The sequence below is a fragment of the Leptodactylus fuscus genome, chromosome 3 (assembly GCF_031893055.1).
Source record: "Leptodactylus fuscus isolate aLepFus1 chromosome 3, aLepFus1.hap2, whole genome shotgun sequence".
In the NCBI taxonomy this organism is placed as follows: Eukaryota; Metazoa; Chordata; class Amphibia; order Anura; family Leptodactylidae; genus Leptodactylus; species Leptodactylus fuscus.
Window position 1 is genome coordinate 16,459,222 of NC_134267.1, and position 23,603 is coordinate 16,482,824.

A 23,603-nucleotide genomic window follows, 5' to 3' on the forward strand; every position below is an offset into this window, starting at 1 on the left:
AACAGCTAATCTGTGCGAGGGTCACCCATCAGCCCCCCCACCGGTCAGATCTTTATGACCTACGCTAAGGATAGGTCATACACAAAAATTTTTTTTTAAAATCCTGGTCAACCCCTTTAAGAGCACCAGAACTTGAAATGTGTTCCTTTATATGACAATAGCACTGAATGAATACTTTAAAGGGGTTGTCCGGTTTCTAAGTTTGATGGCCTATCCTTATATCTGTGGGGTCCGACACCCAGTACCGAGGCAGTGCTGCCCCAATAAGTCTATGCTCGGGTCCCAGATCATTTAATAAGCCCCAGAATTCATTTTTCTTGCAGAAGTTCTTGACGTTCTGACAAGTTCACACACAGGTTGTAATATCCCACGCTACTTACCATTCCACTGTCATGGCCTTGAATGACGCTGTCCCATATGGAGCTGTCCACGATGGACTTCTTATCATGGGAAGCGATGAGCTGACTGGCGCTGCGGTATAAGGAGTTCTGGGAGAAGCTGTGGCTGACCTGACTTTGGCTGGTCTTCCTGACCACCATTGTGTTGTGGCTCGTGTGAGTCTCCACTCCGGAAATCTTTATGTCCGCTAGTCCCTAAATATCACATATAAAAGAGTCAGTGCAGCACAGCAGTATAAGCCATATAATCTGTCAGCCACGTGTCATGAATTTGTATTCCAATGACTGACCAAACATCAATGGCATAACCTATCTATATGCCCACTGCGTCTGTGATGGGGGAAACAGGTCATGTGCAAAGAAGACCATCATTGATGTTTCTAAACTCCCAAGGTGGAGAACATTTGTCCAGCTGGCTCAGTGAATATGTCTCTTAAAGGGAGTCTGTTACCAGAACCCAATATATCACCCCAGCCCTGCAGATAGATAGGTTAGGGTCACCAGACCCAGAATATCACCCCAGTCCTGCAGATAGATAGGTTACTGTCACCAGACCCAGCGTATCACCCCAGCCCTGCAGATAGATAGGTTAGTGTCACCAGCATATCACCCCAGCCCTGCAGATAGATAGGTTAGTGTCACCAGCATATCACCCCAGCCCTGCAGATAGATAGGTTAGTGTCACCAGAACCAGCATATCACCCCAGACCTGCAGATAGATAGGTTACTGTCACCAGAACCAGCATATCACCCCAGTCCTGCAGATAGATAGGTTACTGTCACCAGCATATCACCCCAGCCCTGCAGATAGATAGGTTACTGTCACTAGAACCAGCATATCATCCCAGCCCTGCAGATAGATAGATTGGTTAGGGTCACCAGAACCAGCAAATCACCCCAGTCCTGCAGATAGATAGGTTAGTGTCACCAGAACCGGCATACCACCCCAGCCCGGCAGATAGATAGGTTAGTGTCACCAGCATATCACCCCAGCCCTGCAGATAGATAGGTTAGTGTCACCAGAACCAGCATATCACCCCAGTCCTGCAGATAGATAGGTTATAGTCACCAGAACCGGCATATCACCCCAGCCCTGCAGATAGATAGGTTACTGTCACCAGACCCAGCATATCACCCCAGCCCTGCAGATAGATAGGTTAGTGTCACCAGAACCGGCATATCACCCCAGCCCTGCAGATAGATAGGTTACTGTCACCAGACCCAGCATATCACCCCAGCCCTGCAGATAGATAGGTTAGTGTCACCTGAACCAGCATATCACCCCAGCCCGGCAGATAGATAGGTTAGTGTCACCAGCATATCACCCCAGCCCTGCAGATAGATAGGTTAGTGTCACCAGAACCAGCATATCACCCCAGTCCTGCAGATAGATAGGTTATAGTCACCAGAACCGGCATATCACCCCAGCCCTGCAGATAGATAGGTTACTGTCACCAGACCCAGCATATCACCCCAGCCCTGCAGATAGATAGGTTAGTGTCACCAGAACCGGCATATCACCCCAGCCCTGCAGATAGATAGGTTACTGTCACCAGACCCAGCATATCACCCCAGCCCTGCAGATAGATAGGTTAGTGTCACCAGAACCAGCATATCACCCCAGCCCTGCAGATAGATAGGTTACTGTCACCAGAACCAGCATATCACCCCAGCCCTGCAAATAGATAGGTTACTGTCACCAGAACCAGCATATCACCCCAGCCCTGCAGATAGATAGGTTACTGTCACCAGAACCAGCATATCACCCCAGCCCTGCAGATAGATAGGTTAGTGTCACCAGAACCAGCATATCACCCCAGCCCTGCAGATAGATAGGTTAGTGTCACCAGAACCAGCATATCACCCCAGCCCTGCAAATAGATAGGTTACTGTCACCAGTACCAGCATATCACCCCAGTACTGCAGATAGATAGGTTAGTGTCACCAGAACCAGCATATCACCCCAGCCCTGCAGATACAATTTTTATCTCTAGCCCCACCATTCCTGAGCAATCTTTTATGTTCACTTCAGCACAATCCTACTCTCTACAATCAGGTTAGTTGTCCTAGGCTGGAGCAGAAGGACAAGGACCACCCACTGACAGGAGATGGCAAAATTGTGCTGAAAGGGGCAGTACGGTGGCTCAGCGGTTAACACTATAGCCTTGCAATGCTAGAGTCATGGGTTCGAATCCTGCCAAGGACAACATCTGCAAGGAGTTTGTATGTTCTTCCCGTGTTTCCCCGTGCATTTCCTCACAGTCTTCAAAGACATACTGATAGAGGGAAGAAAAATTGTGCTGAAAGATTGCTCAGGAATGGTGAGGCCTAAAGGAAAAATTCCAACTGTGCTGGAATCAGTGGAACAGGATGCAAAAAGAATAGAGGAGACCTTTAAATATATTCCATGTAGAAAGTTTCTTGTGTTTCTAACTTTGTCCTTCCCAACTATGTTCAGAGAGAGAGAGAATCATGCAGGTCATGCCAAGTAACCACAGCACACGACTGACCTCCAGGTGCATTATGTAACTTTTTAGAGTAATCCGATTTGAGGAACCAGATACATCGGCAACAAGATCACTCTGAGTATTGAAGGAGAGGAGAAGATTTTAGGGCTCGTCCTATCATTATATATTCACTGTATAAGTCTGAATAAAAAAATAACATTGTAGAGACATTGGATATAGTTATATAATATGGCGCCTCCTGGTGTTCACGCTACCTGAGCAATTTGTTTTTTTCAATTTAAGGCAGGATAACTGGTCATATTGGGGATTCACTTTGGGAACTTTAACAGATAAATTGGGGAACTTTTTGTCCCATTGTATTCCATTGCAACAAAACAGACAAAAGTATCGGCTAATCTCTACCAAAGATGACCTCACAACTAGGGTTGAGCCGATCTTGAGATTTCAGGATCGATTTTAAAATCCAATTTCCGATCATTTTCCAGCTGATCGTGAAATTTGCTTGATCGCCGATCGGGATCCGATCTTTCCCGATCCCCATCGCTCAACCGTCTTAATGATATATACATGAATAGGGTTGAGCCGATCTTGAGATATCCTCCAACCTCGACCTGCCGGAAAAGATCGGGATCGGAATTCCGATCACAATCGTGAAATTTACTCGATCGCCGATCCGGATCGCTCAACCCTTCCTACAACATAACTTTTTGTCATTCTTACCTTGTCTGGATCGTTTTTGACACTCAATGGTGGATTAGAGACTTGAGAGACAGAAGATTTCAGAAGAGGCTGCTGACTACCGCAGGTGGAACGTTTCTGGGAGTCAGGGAAGACATGAAGAGACGGAAAGGAAGGAAGGAAAGAAGACGATAAGAAGAGAGAAAAATAGCTAGAACTCCTCGTAATGGAAGGTAAGACAGAGGGCCCTGGGATCGTCCAGTATGGGAGTCTACTAGTGCCCGAAGCTTCATCCATCAGTTCTGGAGTTATTTAGGGTTTTGGTCTGGAGTCCGTATTAAGTTCATTGAGGGATCTGTGATCTGAATCGATTTAGGGACCGATCTTGAATCTGAATTTAAGGGGTCTGGTCTGGGGTATAGACTAATCTTTAGGTCCGAGGTCTGAAATCTGAATTACAATTGGTTCCAGACATCTGATTTACTTGAATTTTGTTTTATGGCATCTGAATTCATTTTGGGGTCTGACCTCTGGGACCTGATGTCCTCAATGCTAAAAACATTGGAAAACTTTGCCTTCCAACAGGGGCCACTCGATGTCTTTCTTTCTGCTCTCTCCATTCACTTTTATGGGACTTCTGAAAATCAGATAAAGGGGTTGTCCATGGTCAGTTGTGTGGGGCCATTTACAAGGCCTGTATTGTACAGTGCCTGGGGCCGGAAGCAGATTGCTCAGTGCACTGTATAGTGGTCAGATGTAGGTACTGCAGCTCTGGAGCTGAGAGCAGTGGGCCACTATACAGGGACCAGAGCCAACTGCTTCCAGCTCCTTGCGGATCCGTGCAGCTGTTCTATGAGGAGCCAACTACTGGCCCCCACCGAAAAGATATTTATGATCTAGCTTAAGGATTGGCCATAAAAAAAAATCATGGACATCCCCTTTAAGCCTCCCAAAGAAGTGAATGGAGAGACCCGTACATGCACATCCACTCCTGAACTCATTGAAGCCACAATATGGGGGTTGGTGGATTCTCTTTATCAACAGAAGAGGGACCAAGGTCAATCGGATAGTTATGGCCTATCTACAGGATAGGTCATAAATGCCCAGATGGGAATACCCCTTTAATACTTGGAGTAAGGGTCATGAGAAACCTTTCATCTGAATGGGGCTGTGTCCGGGATGGCCCCATTAAACCCTGTATTGGGAATAACAAGTTTTGCCCGCTGTGTTCCTTTAAAGGAGTTATCTGATATTGATTAGTGGGGCCTCTTCACCACCGATCAAGCATGGCGCCACACATAGTCTAGTGGCTGTTCTTGGTATTACAGCTCAGACCTATGCATTTGACTTGACCATGTGATCAATGGACGTGACCTCCTTGGCCAACACTGTCAAAGGGAGCTCAAGTATCCTAGTCCCTGTGAAACCCTTTAATACAACCAAATGTTAGTGACCTGACCGATCCCTCCACCATGTTACCTTTACATACCGTATAGGTGTCACTTTCTGAGTAAGCGCTCACTGGAGACATTCGCTGTTGGAGTGGCACTAATGGCGGCCGCTCCCTCGGATATGGCTGCTTGGTTAGCTTCCTCTGTAGGATAAGTGAGAGAAGGATGGCCAGCAGGAGTAAGGCCAGCGACGCCATGAGGAGTATAAACCACAGCTCGGTGTAGATGACGTTCCCTCTCGTCTCCGTCCCGTTCTTTGTGCTTGGATTTGATTGTTCAGGCGCTAAAGAAAGAGCGAGAAGAAGGAGCCGATCCCCATCCCATTATATACCATATATTTACTCTACGGACATTACTGACTTAGACTTTAATTAACTCACAATGTCCATTGCACCAATCCAATTTATAGAACCAACGCAAAGCTAATTAAATATGTATTGGATGATCAAATAATGGTGGCGGCCCCGGCCTTAAGGTGATATTGTGTTGTAGGAAAGAAAAACCCTATGTAAATATTGGAACGGCGAGACCTTTTATTTGGAGGGAGAGTTCACTTTTCAATATCCTCAAATTTATAGGTAAGAAGTCTGAAAATCAAGAAAGTCGATGATATCAAATTCAATTTTTTGTCTCTATGGAAAGAAACGTCAACTTTTTGATGGGGAATTTTATGTTTTTTTTCTTTGGGTCTTCCAGTTGAAGTTTTTAGGCCATGTTCACACCGGAGCTGAGACTTTGCTGACAAATTTATGTAAACCTCGACACAAAGACAATAGACCATAGCATATTATAGATAGGTTCCTAGGAGCCCTGACAGTGTCATACACTATGTTTTATAGATAGGTTCCTAGGAGCCCTGACAGTATTATACACTATGTACTATAGATAGGTTCCTAGGAGCCCTGACAGTGTCCTACACTATGTTTTATAGCTGGGTTCCTAGGAGCCCTGACAGTGTCATACACTATGTTTTATAGATAGGTTCCTACGAGCCCTGACAGTGTTATACACTATGTATTATAGATAGGTTCCTAGGAGCCCTGACAGTGTTCTACACTATGTTTTATAGATAGGTTCCTAGGAGCCCTGACAGTGTTATACACTATGTATTATAGATAGGTTCCTAGGAGCCCTGACAGTGTCCTACACTAGGTTTTATAGCTGGGTTCCTAGGAGTCCTGACAGTGTTCTACACTATGTTTTATAGATAGGTTCCTAGGAGCCCTGACAGTGTCATACACTATGTTTTAAACCATTTTAAGGTGTCATTCATACTGAACTTATCTGACCCAAACCAAGTCTTGTTCCCGAACCAAAATAAATTCTAAGAGGTTCATCCATCTCTATTTGAATGGGTACACACCTTAGTCCTACACTTTCTCTACATAAAACCCCTTTCCTTTATGTTTTCTATTGCAGGCTCACTATTCTTTTTATTATCTATAACAACGATGCCCCCGGTGGCCAAGACATCCATCCACACTTATCCCTGTAGCTATATCATTAGAAGCACTGCCAATTATCCCCTGTAATTTTGTGACCGTATCGCCTGCCCTTGTCCTGCCCTGTGCTCAGAATGCGCTGTAACACCTGCCGGCCCCACAAGCCCTTCTGCCTTATAAACTACTTATGAAGTGTTCCACATGAGCGCTCCCCTATTATTCTGGATTGCGGCCTGTCTCCTGTATGGCCTCGGCTCCTATTATTTGTCTCTTATTAATCTGCACATATTTATTTTCTTTGGTTATGGCTCGCTGCACATTTGCATCTCCATACATCGTCTTACTAATAGGTCATTATACCCCCCTCACATCTCGCCCGATATATGAAGCACCTTCTCTCCGGACTGTAATCTGGATAACGTTAGTTCTGCTGATTCTTTACTGTCGCTACGCACCAAACAGCCACAACATTAAAACCACCATCAGATAACGTTACGATGGTGCCCCTTGGAGGGTCAGATAGGTTAAGCATGAAGTGAAGGGTCTGTGTGTTGGAAGCAGGACAATGGGCTGATATTGTTGATCTGATGTACAGGGCTATGTAACCGTTGTAGGAAGGTGTAGAGAAAATCCTACAAAGCAAGAATGCTTTCAGAAATAGAAGGGTTAATAGATTATTTTTTGAAGATTACCAAAAGGAGGAGGAGTCCTGGAAGTGATGATCCGGCCCCCACAGATATAGCCCTGATCTCAACATCATCCAGTCTGTCTGGGATGACATGAAGAGACAGACGGATTGGAGCAAGCCTACATCCACAGAAGATCTGTGCTTAGTTCTCCAAGATGGCGGCGGGAACAACCTCCCTGCCCAGTTCTGCCAAAAACTATTTCAGTTGATTTTTCAGGATAAGCTGAACATAAGAAGTAACATTATTTCTGGTCATTTTTTTTTAGTAGTTTCTCCCTCTCTGTATCTGCAAAATGTAGTTCTCTCTGAGCTGGTAGCTGGAGACTAGCTGCCATACACTGCACACAGTAAGTAGAGGAGAATCTGCTCTATAACAACTGAGTTTCTATCATTCATGCAGGACATATATAGAGAAATACTGACTTGTACTAATAGCGGTTAAGTGCTTTGGTTGTGATAGAAAGGTTCAGCATAAGCTTTTTTTTTTTTTTTTTGTAGATTGTGAGCCCCACATAGAGCTCACAATGTACATTATTTTTCCCTATCAGTATGTCTTTGGAATATGGGATGGAAATCCATGCAAACACGGGGAGAACATACAAACTCCTAAATTTTCTTCTAATGACCTGTACTACACATTTATATAAAGTTTGTTGACACGACTTGAGGGTGGACACGTCTGTATACTACTGGGCCCTTGGAGAAGGGGAGCCCACTCTAATTGGTCCCAACCCTTTTCTACTGGGTGGTAGCGGAAATGCCTTGGGAGCAAAGAAGTATTTAGCCTTAGGGTTGTGGATAGGGTGGCGGGTCACACGCCATGCTCGGGGCCACAACTTTTATGTCAACCACCGGTATCCTCCATTGCCTAGAAAACTACCAACCTTAAAGGGGAACAACTTTACTTTCGTACAATTTTATTTTTAAAAAATTCCCATTCTCTACCCATTTTTGAAATAAGACCCCCTGCTTGGCATTCATTCTTATGATTGGGGTCCATTCCCAATACCCCGCAGTCCCCTTCTCCCCCCTCCGTGGGCTCCTCTGATTATTCCGGCCGGGTATATCTGGGAGAGAAGCTTTTCAGAACTGAGCTGCTGTAAAAGAGACTGATTCATGAGTCATGAAATGAGTACAGCTCAATCTTTACACTTAGTACAGAGGGATATGTCACGCTCCCCCTACATGCCCACAAATAGAATGTGTCAGCCGCTGACTTACACACGCTCGCCCGCATCCTCTGGGTGAGTAATTTTAACCTTTATTTGGCATCTTCATTTACTAGAATAAACACTGGCTTCTCCGGCGCGGCGCTGCACTTACTGATAGCCCCACATAAAACAATGAATGAAGCCATAAAAAATAATGCAACCGGGCGCACACAACAGACGACGGCGCATTTAATATCACTCCCTGTCTTAGGATAGGATCTGTTAACCCCCGACAAGACCAACATCTTTTCTGTACTGGTCTCGACCCTTATTTTTCCAGTACGTAATTTCAAAATTTAATATTTTCCATTTTAATTTTTAACATTTTATTTTTTTTATTTCATTTTTTTTTTACTTTATAAATTATTTTAAATTTTTTTTGTTTGATCACATGCAAATTTATGTATATGATTTAGTATATCTATGTTATCACTGTCTTTATTCATACACCGCACAAAACAATCAACAAAATGTATATAACTATATTTAGAGTGTACACTGTACTGTCTGCACACAGCATGCTATTGCTACACTTGCTCACGGTGCATATTTAAATTTGTTAATACAGTTTAGTATATTTGTGCTATTACTTGCCACACAAAAAATATCACCAAGAATGTATATAACTATATTTAGAGTGTACACTGTACTGTCTGCAAACAGCATGCTATTGCTATGGTGCCCACTGTGGTGTAGATGCTAATTCCAAGTAATGTTATAAGCAGGAACTTGGATAGTATGATACTCAAAGTGAATCTGCAATTTCTTAAAAGGGATGCCTAAGGAAGACAACCCCTGAATATTTTCCATATTTTTTACTTTGCATTTTTGTAATGTTTTTATTTCACTTGCTCACAGTGCATATGTAAATTTGTGAATATAGTTTAGCTATAATTATATACATTCTTGGTGATATTTTTTGTGTGGCAAGTAAAAGCACAGATATACTAGAGTGTACACTGTACTGTCTGCACACAGCATACTATCTCTATACGGCGCACCGTGGAGTACAAATTTCAAGTACTGTTGTAAAAAGGAATTTGGATAGTATAATACTTAAAATAGAATCTGCCATTTCTTAAAAGGGATGTTTAAGGAAGATAATCCCTGCATATTTTCAATATTTTTTATTTTGCATTTTTATTATTTTTTTTTCATCTGCTCACAGTGCATTTTGCAAATTTGTGAATATAGTTTAGTATATATGTGATATTACTTTATTTATACACCACACAAACAAACATTATCAACAATATATATAACTATATTTATAGTGTACACTGTACTGCCTGCACACAGCATGCTATTACTATGGGACCAACTGTGAAGTAGTTGTTAATTCCAAGTACTATTATAAGTGGTAATTTATATGTAAACAACCCCTGTCTACATATATATGGTTTTGGGAGGGATTTGAAAGAGTCTTACGAAACAGTCTTGTATGAAACACAAACTCGTGTTACCTGGTCCTGTAGTGGAGCTGTATTTGACAATCGGCGTGCTGACACTCCCCATGTCTGTTGTACACTTCACCTGAAAATAAAAGACTGTGCGACAAAAAAAACAAAAGGAAAAAATTTAATGGAATTTATCAATATTCCCATTTATGTGCTGTCCCTAATAGGTGCCATAGAGGTCACTTTGGGGCTCAGGTTTGCCCCATCTTCCTTTGGTAAGGCTGGTATAATGGATTTCCTATACTTAACAGGTATGGAAGCTTTGGTGACATTCAAAGGGGGCAGTAGAGAAAGGTTTAAAAAACATTGGGCCCTCTTACCCTAAGGTTTGGTTAAGGTAAGGTTTGGGGGACTCCATTTTTTTCATGGGGCCACTCTTCTGAGAGTTGTTCTAAAACATGGTTGCCCTAGGAGACTGGTACAAGGACATAGAAATCAGGGGTACGGCTGGTGTGGCTATGCCTTAACTAGGACATTTCAAGGACTAAGACAATAAACAACATTTGCCAGGGTGTAAGAAAGTCCTGATATGGCTCTGCAGATAACATAGGGCTCCATGGCATAGCTGATGATGGGTCCCACTCAGATATCTTCTACAACAACTTAAAAAATGTCAACCTTTTGGGTGCACAGCCACCACTAGGGGGAGCTACCTGTCTATGGATGTATACAGCTAGTATTAAACTCAGCAGAAGTTGTATTAATCTATGGCAAAGACACTGCAGGACCTGGTTAGGTTTAGTGCCCACAGTCAGGACTATATAAGTAGACTCTCACTTTTATCTGTGGTCTTCTGGATGTGTAGTCTGGAGTCCAGGCCGCTGTACAGTCGCTGTCCTCTCTCGGTTACGACAAACTCTTTCAGCTGTCCATTAAGCTGAAAGCTTTGAGTCCAGTCCAGGAATATGTCGGTTATATTACTGGAGATGTAGAGGTCTGTGTGGTATAGGGGTTCTACAAGAAAGGTAAAATGTGAGAACTAAGTGCGATAAGACAACTGTGGGGGGCGCACTACTAATGTCTTCTTGTATGTCTTCTGTAATATGTTATCTTTAGAGATGAGCGAGTAGTACTCGATCGAGTAGGTATTCAATCGAATACTATGGTATTCGAAATACTCGTACTCGATCAAGTACCACTCGCTATTTGAATTTAAAAGTTCGATGCAGAACCAGCATTGATTGGCCGAATGCTATACAGTCGGCCAATCAACGCTGGTTCTTCTCCTACCTTTAGAAGTCTTCTCCGTGCAGCTTCCCCGCGGCGTCTTCTGGCTCTTCATTCACTCTGCCAGGCATCGGGCCTGGGCAGAGCCGACTGCGCATGTCCGCTGGTAGTGCGGGTATGCACAATCGGCTCTGCCCAGGCCCGATGCTTGGCAGAGTGAATTCAAGACCGGAAGATGCCGCGGGGACGCTGCAAGGAGAAGACTTTTTGGAGGATCCAGCCCGACCCTCACTCGTGGACTTGGTAAGTATAATTTGATCGAACGTTGCCTACCCCTGAAACGAGCATTTTCCCCCCATAGACGATAATAGGGTTCGATATTCGATTCGAGTAGTCGAACATTTTACTGTTCACTCATCTCTACTATCTATCTATCTATCTATCTATCTATCTATCTATCTATCTATCTATCTATCTATCTATCTATCTATCTCCTATCTATCTATCTATCTATCTATCTATCTATCTATCTATCTATCTATCTATCGTGTATATATGTATACAGTGTGTGGGGTAATTAGTATGGCGGACACTGTCCCCTCAGATAAATGACGCCCGGCAGGTTCAGTATTTATGACTCCAGCGCCAGAGGACGCTACAAATTGATTAAATGTTTCTATAAAGTGGGCTTCTAAGTAAGTCAATTATGCAGTGGTGTCACCCGCTCATTTGTATCGCTTTTCTTTCAGCCATTAGCTCGCTTCCCGATTGTTACCAAAAGAAAAAAAAAGTGTCTAAAAAGCAATTTGTGAATAATAATTCATTTCACCCACCAATTAATCAATAGATGAGGAGCGCTTCATTACCGGCGAGGGCTTCATTCACACCCCATCTCATAAAAGTAACTTTGTGCTCATGCCAAGGACATGGCTATTCATCTCGCCCATCACAACACACAAAGAAAACATAGAAATCCGGCTACAATAATACCATCAATTATCCCATTAATTATGGGGAAAAACTAACAATCAGGTCAATATGGAAAAGGATAATTGAAGAGGACCTGTCAGGGGGTCTGGAAAGCCCAATGACATCCATCATGTGATCGGCGCTGTCACCCGGAGCATTTTGGTGTTTTGTTTATCCAAATCTGTTCCGCTATTCCAAAGATATAAGCCCTGCTTTTGTTGATGCAGATTAGGATTAATTAGTCAAGTGGGCGGTACCACTGCATGACATGGAGAAACCACAGTGTCACCGCCCACTTGGCTATTAGAACAGAATTTACATCAATAAACCCCACTGACTGCCTTGGACCACCAAGGGGTTTACAATCTATACTGTCACTACCACAAACCACCAGGAATATATCTGTAAAAATTCTCAAAAATGGAGAGTGAGATTGGGGAGGGAAGGGGGAACATGAAATTGTGGGGGGCAAACTAGAGGGGGACAAAACTATGGGAGCAATTTGGAGATGGACATGAAACTATGTGGGGGGACATGAAAATGCAAAGGCAACTGGAGGGGGGCAGGAAAATGTAATATAATGTCTGAGGGCCCATTGGGGTGGGACAGGTTAATGTCTGAGGGGCCACGGGAGGATGTGTGACGTATGTAGGGGCCTTTGACGGTGTGATGGGCCACTATACGTTATATTGTATCGGGCCACTAGGGGGCATTATACTATATTGGGGGGCCATTGAAGGGTCATAATAATTTGTGGAGGTCAGGTTCTTCTAAGTGGTGGTGAAACTTTTGTACTGGGCCCACCAATGTATTAAAACGGGCACAGTTGCGCCATGTACACGACACCTAACACTATGTGCCCCACCAATCTAACATCTGCCCCCCACACTCTCGACATACTTTCTTTTAAGGTTGTGCACTGAACCCATTCCGAGCTGGCGCTTCCTTCGGCGTTGGAGCAGGTCACCCTCAGCTTGTACGTAGTGAACGGCTGGAGCTCCGTAACTTCACAGGTTTCCTCCTTCCCAGAATACTTCACTTCTAAGGCTCCTTCAGTACAAGATGCCCCAAAAATCTGGACAGATGGAGGACAGGTCGCCTGCATGTGGACTTCATACCTATGGGATAGAAGGCACAAGGTATTTTTGGTAACAGAATGGGTGCAATGTCCTTGTCCATTGGTCTTGGAATGGAATTGGTGGTTGATCAGGGAGGTCAATGTTACTCATTTCATTCTACGTGTAAATTTTGGTAAAAAATTTCCCAACGTCGATATCGCGCATCCAAAATTTTCTTTCGCCTCTTTGCCAACTTTCTAAAATTCGTCTTAACTCCGCAAACTAGATATTTTCCATCTCACCCCAAGGTTATAGACTCATGAAGATCCAACATGCTCATGGTATCCCCCTCCCGATGATGAAAAATGTTCCTGGTTCACCCTGTCTTAAAAATGTACAGATTCCTTCACGCGTCCCAAAGACGAACAGCGTGATATGATTAAAACCACCCCGCCAGCCGCTTAATAGATCATGCCTTTGACTGAAATATGACATTTAGTTAATTAATTATAAGATATTTCTAAATGTCACAGAAATTAGGCACTTACCTGTGAATAATGCCATTAGGTGACCCCGGCGCGCTCCACTGCAGTGACACTGCCCTTGAAGTTTTGTGCGTTACGCGTGGAGGTCGCTGGTGGGAAGGGGAAGCCGAGAGAGTCGTGAGCCGAGCGACGGGACCTTTACTGCAACATGTCAGACACGTGCAGGCCTCGGCACCTACGGAGTAGTTGGTGAAGGGTTTCAAACCGTGAATGGTCTGCTGGATGGATGTTCCTTCAGATAGCTATGGAAATAAGAATATAGGTCTTGTATAGGGTTGAGCCAATCTTGAAATTTCAGGATTGTTTTTAAAATCCAATTTTCTATCATGAAATTTGCTCGATCGCCGATCAGGATCCGATCTTTCCCGATCCTGATCGCTCAACCCTATTCATGATATATACTTGAATAGGGTTGAGCCGATCTTGAGATAACCTCCGGCCTCGATCCCGCCAGAATTCCGATCGCGATCGTGAAATTTACTCGATCACCGATTGGAATCTGATCTTTTCCAATCCCGATCGCTCAACCCCGATCTTGTATTATCAGAAGAATGGATGATGAGTGGTTTTGGCAGGGGTGAACCATAGCTTTCTGCCGCCTGAAGCAGACGTCAGAAAGCTGCCCCCCCCCCCCCCCCGGAGAAGGGGGTGGGGCCGAGCGGAAGGGGGCATACCGAGTGGAGGGGGTGGGGCCGAGCGGAGGGGGCGGGGCCGAGCGAGCGATCGTCTTTAGCAGGCAGAGAGCAGGCAGGGAGAGGACCTGCTCTCTGCCTGAGCGTGAGGGGCGGTGCTGCTCCAGCGGCCTCCCCAATCCACCGCTCAGTGACGGTGACTAGAGATGAGCGAGTACTGTTCGGATCAGCCGATCCGAACAGCACGCTCCATAGAAATGAATGGATGCACCTGGTACTTCCGCTTTGACGGCGGCCGGCCGCTTAACCCCCCGCATGCCGGCTACGTTCATTCATTTCTATGCGTGCAGGCTGTTCCCAACAGTACTCGCTCATCTCTAACGGTGACCCTAAGCCAGTCCAGGACAGCTTGTCCTGGACTGGCTTAGGTCAGCAAAAATGCCACCCTCCCTGTGGCCCTGGCATGGTGCCGACTGAAGCAGTCGCTTCAGGTCGCCTCATGGGAGGTGCGGCACTGGGTTTTGGAGACTGTGGGGACATCACGGATGTCCGATCATTGGGGCTCAGTAATTCCTTCTCCATGCTTATTTTTGGTTGATCATGGTTGACCATGTCCTATGTAAGGCCGACCATTGGGTGAGTAGACATAAGCCCGTCCCAATGATGCTACCACTTCTTTCTATCAATCAATGGGGGTCACATCGATCTGACACCCTCCGATCTTGACATCCTAGTGATATCAATGTCCGTACTGAGACAACCTCTTCTGAAGTCCAGTTCTTTGGTGGGACCACTTGGTCATCTAATGTTTGACCTATGTTCATTCACCATGCTAGATCCTTTGTTCTCTATGAGAATACATGCACCCTGACTAAACCGAGCGTGTATGTTAATGGGGAAGTCGGAAGGAACAGATGTTGGGCTGACAGCTATAGGACAATTTTTGGGATAGGCCGCCAGTATCAGATCAGTGGGGGCTAATTTTTAACACCTCCCACAATTAGCTGTTTAAAGGGGCTATAGCTATGGCACTCCACTGCTGTGTGCGACACAGCGCCATACTTTGAATAGTGGCTGTGTCTGGTAATACAGCTCAGTTCTATTCACATGAAGGGAATGAGGCTGTAATAAGAGGCACCGGTGCTACTAAAAGTATAGGGGATATGGTGTTTAGGAGAGGGGGGAGAGGAAGGGACATGGGTGCCCATGTTTCACCGCTGATTCAATAGATATATATATGGCCTTTTCAGAGAATTTTGTACAAAAATAAAATAAAAATTTCTAATCCTACTAATATTATAAGTGTGAAAGTTTGTGTGTTTGGATGTTTGGATGTTTGTGAGTTTGGATGTTTGTTCCTCAATCACGCTAAAACGCCTGGACGGATTTGCGTGCAATTTTCCACAAACATAGTTTTGCCTTAGGATTGAGTCACAGGCTACTTTTGGTGCCACTAAACAACATGGCTTCCTAGCAGGAGACTCACAAAAGCAGGACTCCTAGCCCCAGCTATAGACTCACACACACTGCCTGGCATTTCCTGCCTCAACCTGCCTGCACACTCCTTACTGTCACCTCAGGAGTAGCCCTCACTCTACTCTCTCACATTTACATATAGCTTTCCACTATATAACACATCACAATACAACACATCACATTGTCTGACACAATACAACACATCACATTGTCTGTATCACTCCATACACAATACAACACATCACATTGTCTGTATCACTCCATACACAATACAACACATCACATTGTCTGTATCACTCCATTCACAATACAACACATCACATTGTCTGTATCACGACATACACAATACATCACATTGTCTGTATCACTCCATACACAATATAACACATCACATTGTCTGTATCACTCCATACACAATATAACACATCACATTGTCTGTATCACTACATACACAATACAACACATCACAATGTCTGTATCACTACATACACAATACAACACATCACATCACATTTGCTAGCCCACCAAACTTTTTAAAGCACTTTTACAGTTTCACACGTCTGTGTCCGCCCAATTCTCAAATCACCGCAGACGAAGTCGCGGGTAAAAGCTAGTTATATATAAGTTTGGGGGATTTCTGTAACATTTTGGGCTACAATTAACGGAACTTGTCTCAAAGGATTGAGTATTCGAGTACAAGGTCAAGTCTTGTGTTGTTTTCAGGCTATGGCAGGTCCTTCAACAGGACATGGACCTTAATGGGGAGTAATTGGTGAACCCCAATCATCATAGGACCATGAATTGGTTATCATGTTATCATTATGGTCTTGTATCTGGGGTAACCCTCAGGTGACCTACTTACCACAGTGTCCTCTCCTTGGTCATTCCTGGAGAACAGTCTGTAGAGGACAACCACACCATTCGGCTTAGTTGGTGGAGTTATATTTGCAATTGCTAACGTGGAAGACACTTTGTGAAAAACCGGTGGCCGTAAACCTTCTGGAGCAGCGGGGCCGGTCCTACAATGAGTCCAGGAGCTGGCCGTCCTTCCTGCAGAGTTCACGGCCCACACCTACAACAAGGAGAAGAGACAAGACATTACACGGGGTTAGGACATTCTACTGAATCTGAGAAGCTTAAGGGGGTGCAGAGATAGCGGTCGCACCTCAACCCTGGTGCCTGAAGACACCCAAAGTTCTCTTTACCACGGATGACTTCGTTAAAGGGATCCTATCATTTAAACTCAATTTTTTCTGCCTATCACGTAGGAATAGCCTTAAGAAACGTTATTCTTCTCCTACCTTTAGATGTCTTCTCCGCGCCGCCATTCTGTAGAAATCCTGGTTTTCGCCGGTATGCAAATGAGTTCTCTTGCAGCACTGGGGGCGGGCCCCAGCCCTCAAATAGCACTGGGGGCATTCTCAATGCTGCAAGAGAACTCTCCAGCGCCGCCTCCATCTTCTTCAGGAACGGGTCTTCTTCCAGGGGTTGGCTTCAAACTTTTAGTCCTCGGGCTTAGAGCAAAGCCGACTGCGCATGCCTGCACAGTATTGTAAGCGTCCGGAAGGCATACGCTGTTGGCTTTGCCCTAGGCCTAAAAGTTTGAAAAAGATGCAAAGAAGACCCGTTCCTAAAGAAGATGGAGGCGGTACTGGAGAGTTCTCTTGCAGCATTGGGGACGCCCCCAGTGCTGCGAGAGAACTCATTTGCATACCAGCGAAAACCGGATTATATATTGAACGGCGGCACGGAGAAGACATCTAAAGGTAGGAGAAGAATAGCCTTTCTTAAGGCTATTCCTACCTGATAGGCAGAAAAAATTGAGTTTAAATGATAGGATCCATTTAACATGATGGCAGATAATGGGGACCTGTTACAGATTTCCCATTTGGGCCCAGACACTCTTCTGCACCCCCCTGATGTCAGATTTTCACGTTTTCACGTATTACACAGCATTATATCGTACCTATATATTGCAGGTAGTCTGACGACCAGAGACAGAGTACAGGAGATATCCCGTAATTGTCTGCATTAACCTACCAATGGTAAGCGAGCGATTTGCGGACTTAATAAAACTCAGCACTTATTAAGCAGATTTCCACCAAATCTGCATGAAAATTAAATTTGGTTTTTCATCAAGGAGGGAATAAACATATGGGAGGAGGGGTAATCTTATTTATCAAAAATCATTTGTATAATTAAACACGAATATTGCAAAAGGTCAGACGGGGTCAGGATTTACATGAGCGAGTTCTTTGTAGGATGTCATTTGCAATAGACGGAGTATATGGATGGGAAGGTTTATAGGGTTAAATTAGGCTCAATAATGGCCAATTACACAGTGATCAATCAGGAAGACTGATCTAAATGGCAATACCAAATGACTGCCTAAGCGATTTTCCGAGGCATATTCCTTACTAAGCTTTTGTGTGTCTGTAGTTCTTACAGCAGCTGGAATGGGGTTTGGTTTTATTCCTAATTTTTGGGTTACTTTGTGTTAGCCTATTATTAGAGAAGTGAAGATATAACATATACAGCACTGCCATATCACAGACTGCCGCCCCAGTGCTACAGAGGTATATACAGAGATCCTAGGGCCCCATAGATGTCAGAGAGCGCTGCGGATATTATTTACTTTTATGTAGATTGTGAGCAACACATAGAGCGCACAATGTACTTTTTTCCCCTTATCAGTATGTCTTTGGAATATGGGATGGAAATCCATGCAAAGACGGGGAAAACGTACAAACTCCTTGCAGATGGTTTTTTGCCCTTGGCAGGATTTGAACATCAGGACTCCAGCGCTGCAAGGCTGCAGTGCTAACCACTGAGCGACCGTGTGGCCCCTGTGTGATGTGGATATATACTACACCTAATGTACAGGAAAATGTCCACTATTTAGGAGGATTCACATACACCATAGAATTATACCACAAGGAAATCTGAGACAAGATCTACAAGTCTTATATACAGATTGGTATGTGGATCTGCCATGAAATACACACAGTGATGTCACAGTACAGGATAATACACACAGTGATGTCACAGTACAGGATAATACACATAGTGATGTCACAGTACAGGGATAATACACACAGTGATGTCACAGTACAGGGATAATACACACAGTGATGTCACAGTACAGAGATAATACACACAGTGATGTCACAGTACAGGGATAATACACACAGTGATGTCACAGTACAGGGATAATACACACAGTGATGTCACAGTACAGAGATAATACACACAGTGATGTCACAGTACAGGGATAATACACACAGTGATGTCACAGTACAGGGATAATACACACAGTGATGTCACAGTACAGAGATAATACACACAGTGATGTCACAGTACAGGGATAATACACACAGTGATGTCACAGTACAGGGATAATACACACAGTGATGTCACAGTACAGAGATAATACACACAGTGATGTCACAGTACAGGGATAATACACACAGTGATGTCACAGTACAAGGATAATACACACAGTGATGTCACAGTACAGAGATAATACACACAGTGATGTCACAGTACAGGATAATACACACAGTGATGTCACAGTACAGGATAATACACACAGTGATGTCACAGTACAGAGATAATACACACAGTGATGTCACAGTACAGGGATAATACACACAGTGATGTCACAGTACAGAGATAGTACACACAGTGATGTCACAGTACAGAGATAATACAGTGATGTCACAGTACAGGGATAATACACACAGTGATGTCACAGTACAGGATAATACACACAGTGATGTCACAGTACAGAGATAATACACACAGTGATGTCACAGTACAGAGATAATACACACAGTGATGTCACAGTACAGGGATAATACACACAGTGATGTCACAGTACAGAAATAATACACACAGTGATGTCACAGTACAGAGATAATACACACAGTGATGTCACAGTACAGGGATAATACACACAGTGATGTCACAGTACAGGATAATACACACAGTGATGTCACAGTACAGGATAATACACACAGTGATGTCACAGTACAGAGATAATACACACAGTGATGTCACAGTACAGAAATAATACACACAGTGATGTCACAGTACAGAGATAATACACACAGTGATGTCACAGTACAGGGATAATACACACAGTGATGTCACAGTACAGGATAATACACACAGTGATGTCACAGTACAGGATAATACACACAGTGATGTCACAGTACAGAGATAATACACACAGTGATGTCACAGTACAGGGATAATACACACAGTGATGTCACAGTACAGGTATAATACACACAGTGATGTCACAGTACAGGATAATACACACAGTGATGTCACAGTACAGAGATAATACACACAGTGATGTCACAGTACAGGATAATACACACAGTGATGTCACAGTACAGAGATAATACACACAGTGATGTCACAGTACAGAGATAATACACACAGTGATGTCACAGTACAGGATAATACACACAGTGATGTCACAGTACAGGGATAATACACACAGTGATGTCACAGTACAGAGATAATACACACAGTGATGTCACAGTACAGGGATAATACACACAGTGATGTCACAGTACAGAGATAATACACACAGTGATGTCACAGTACAGGATAATACACACAGTGATGTCACAGTACAGGATAATACACATAGTGATGTCACAGTACAGGATAATAAACACAGTGATGTCACAGTACAGGATAATACACACAGTGATGTCACAGTACAGGGATAATACACACAGTGATGTCACAGTACAGGGATAATACACACAGTGATGTCACAGTACAGGGATAATACACACAGTGATGTCACAGTACAGAGATAATACACACAGTGATGTCACAGTACAGGGATAATACACACAGTGATGTCACAGTACAGAGATAATACACACAGTGATGTCACAGTACAGGGATAATACACACAGTGATGTCACAGTACAGGATAATACACACAGTGATGTCACAGTACAGAGATAATACACACAGTGATGTCACAGTACAGGGATAATACACACAGTGATGTCACAGTACAGGGATAATACACACAGTGATGTCACAGTACAGAGATAATACACACAGTGGTGTCACAGTACAGAGATAATACACACAGTGATGTCACAGTACAGGATAATACACACAGTGATGTCACAGTACAGGGATAATACACACAGTGATGTCACAGTACAGGATAATACACACAGTGATGTCACAGTACAGGATAATACACACAGTGATGTCACAGTACAGAGATAATACACACAGTGATGTCACAGTACAGGGATAATACACACAGTGATGTCACAGTACAGGTATAATACACACAGTGATGTCACAGTACAGGATAATACACACAGTGATGTCACAGTACAGAGATAATACACACAGTGATGTCACAGTACAGGATAATACACACAGTGATGTCACAGTACAGAGATAATACACACAGTGATGTCACAGTACAGAGATAATACACACAGTGATGTCACAGTACAGGATAATACACACAGTGATGTCACAGTACAGGGATAATACACACAGTGATGTCACAGTACAGAGATAATACACACAGTGATGTCACAGTACAGGGATAATACACACAGTGATGTCACAGTACAGAGATAATACACACAGTGATGTCACAGTACAGGATAATACACACAGTGATGTCACAGTACAGGATAATACACACAGTGATGTCACAGTACAGGATAATACACACAGTGATGTCACAGTACAGGATAATACACACAGTGATGTCACAGTACAGGGATAATACACACAGTGATGTCACAGTACAGGGATAATACACACAGTGATGTCACAGTACAGGGATAATACACACAGTGATGTCACAGTACAGAGATAATACACACAGTGATGTCACAGTACAGGGATAATACACACAGTGATGTCACAGTACAGAGATAATACACACAGTGATGTCACAGTACAGAGATAATACACACAGTGATATCACAGTACAGGGATAATTCACACAGTGATGTCACAGTAGAGGATAATACACACAGTGATGTCACAGTACAGGGATAATTCACACAGTGATGTCACAGTACAGGGATAATACACACAGTGATGTCACAGTACAGAGATAATACACACAGTGATGTCACAGTACAGAGATAATACACACAGTGACGTCACAGTACAGAGATAATACACACAGTGACGTCACAGTACAGGGATAATACACACAGTGACGTCACAGTACAGAGATAATACACACAGTGACGTCACAGTACAGAGATAATACACACAGTGATGTCACAGTACAGGGATAATACACACAGTGATGTCACAGTACAGGATAATACACACAGTGATGTCACAGTACACGGATAATACACACAGTGATGTCACAGTACAGGGATAATACACACAGTGATGTCACAGTACAGAGATAATACACACAGTGATGTCACAGTACAGGGATAATACACACAGTGATGTCACAGTACAGGATAATACACACAGTGATGTCACAGTACAGGGATAATACACACAGTGATGTCACAGTACAGAGATAATACACACAGTGATGTCACAGTACAGGGATAATACACACAGTGATGTCACAGTAGAGGATAATACACACAGTGATGTCACAGTACAGGGATAATACACACAGTGATGTCACAGTACAGGGATAATTCACACAGTGATGTCACAGTACAGGGATAATACACACAGTGATGTCACAGTACAGAGATAATACACACAGTGATGTCACAGTACAGGGATAATACACACAGTGATGTCACAGTACAGAGATAATACACACAGTGATGTCACAGTACAGGGATAATTCACACAGTGATGTCACAGTACAGGGATAATACACACAGTGATGTCACAGTACAGGGATAATTCACACAGTGATGTCACAGTACAGAGATAATACACACAGTGATGTCACAGTACAGGATAATACACACAGTGATGTCACAGTACAGAGATAATACACACAGTGATGTCACAGTACAGGATAATACACACAGTGATGTCACAGTACAGGATAATACACACAGTGATGTCACAGTACAGGGATAATACACACAGTGATGTCACAGTACAGGATAATACACACAGTGATGTCACAGTACAGGATAATACACACAGTGATGTCACAGTACAGGGATAATACACACAGTGATGTCACAGTACAGAGATAATACACACAGTGATGTCACAGTACAGGATAATACACACAGTGATGTCACAGTACAGGATAATACACACAGTGATGTCACAGTACAGAGATAATACACACAGTGATGTTACAGTACAGGATAATACACACAGTGATGTCACAGTACAGGGATAATACACACAGTGATGTCACAGTACAGGATAATACACACAGTGATGTCACAGTACAGGATAATACACACAGTGATGTCACAGTACAGGGATAATTCACACAGTGATGTCACAGTACAGGGATAATACACACAGTGATGTCACAGTACAGGGATAATACACACAGTGATGTCACAGTACAGAGATAATACACACAGTGGTGTCACAGTACAGAGATAATACACACAGTGATGTCACAGTACAGGATAATACACACAGTGATGTCACAGTACAGGATAATACACACAGTGATGTCACAGTACAGGATAATACACACAGTGATGTCACAGTACAGGGATAATACACACAGTGATGTCACAGTACAGAGATAATACACACAGTGATGTCACAGTACAGGATAATACACACAGTGATGTCACAGTACAGGATAATACACACAGTGATGTCACAGTACAGAGATAATACACACAGTGATGTTACAGTACAGGATAATACACACAGTGATGTCACAGTACAGGGATAATACACACAGTGATGTCACAGTACAGGATAATACACACAGTGATGTCACAGTACAGGGATAATTCACACAGTGATGTCACAGTACAGG

At 43.5% G+C, this 23,603-nt stretch overlaps 1 protein-coding gene across 1 annotated transcript in view; it reads right to left on the reverse strand.

The window, feature by feature from the left end:
• USH2A (usherin) overlaps nucleotides 1–23,603 on the reverse strand; it is a 514,207-nt gene that overhangs the window by 369 nt on the left and 490,235 nt on the right. Inside the window, exons 65-72 of the mRNA XM_075267084.1 lie at nucleotides 16,503–16,712; nucleotides 13,536–13,774; nucleotides 12,830–13,047; nucleotides 10,571–10,747; nucleotides 9,800–9,883; nucleotides 5,034–5,278; nucleotides 3,587–3,682; nucleotides 381–593 (exon numbers count right to left, since the gene is read on the reverse strand). Coding sequence (XP_075123185.1) covers nucleotides 381–593; nucleotides 3,587–3,682; nucleotides 5,034–5,278; nucleotides 9,800–9,883; nucleotides 10,571–10,747; nucleotides 12,830–13,047; nucleotides 13,536–13,774; nucleotides 16,503–16,712 — 1,482 coding nt within the window. The remainder of the gene's footprint in view (nucleotides 1–380; nucleotides 594–3,586; nucleotides 3,683–5,033; nucleotides 5,279–9,799; nucleotides 9,884–10,570; nucleotides 10,748–12,829; nucleotides 13,048–13,535; nucleotides 13,775–16,502; nucleotides 16,713–23,603) is intronic.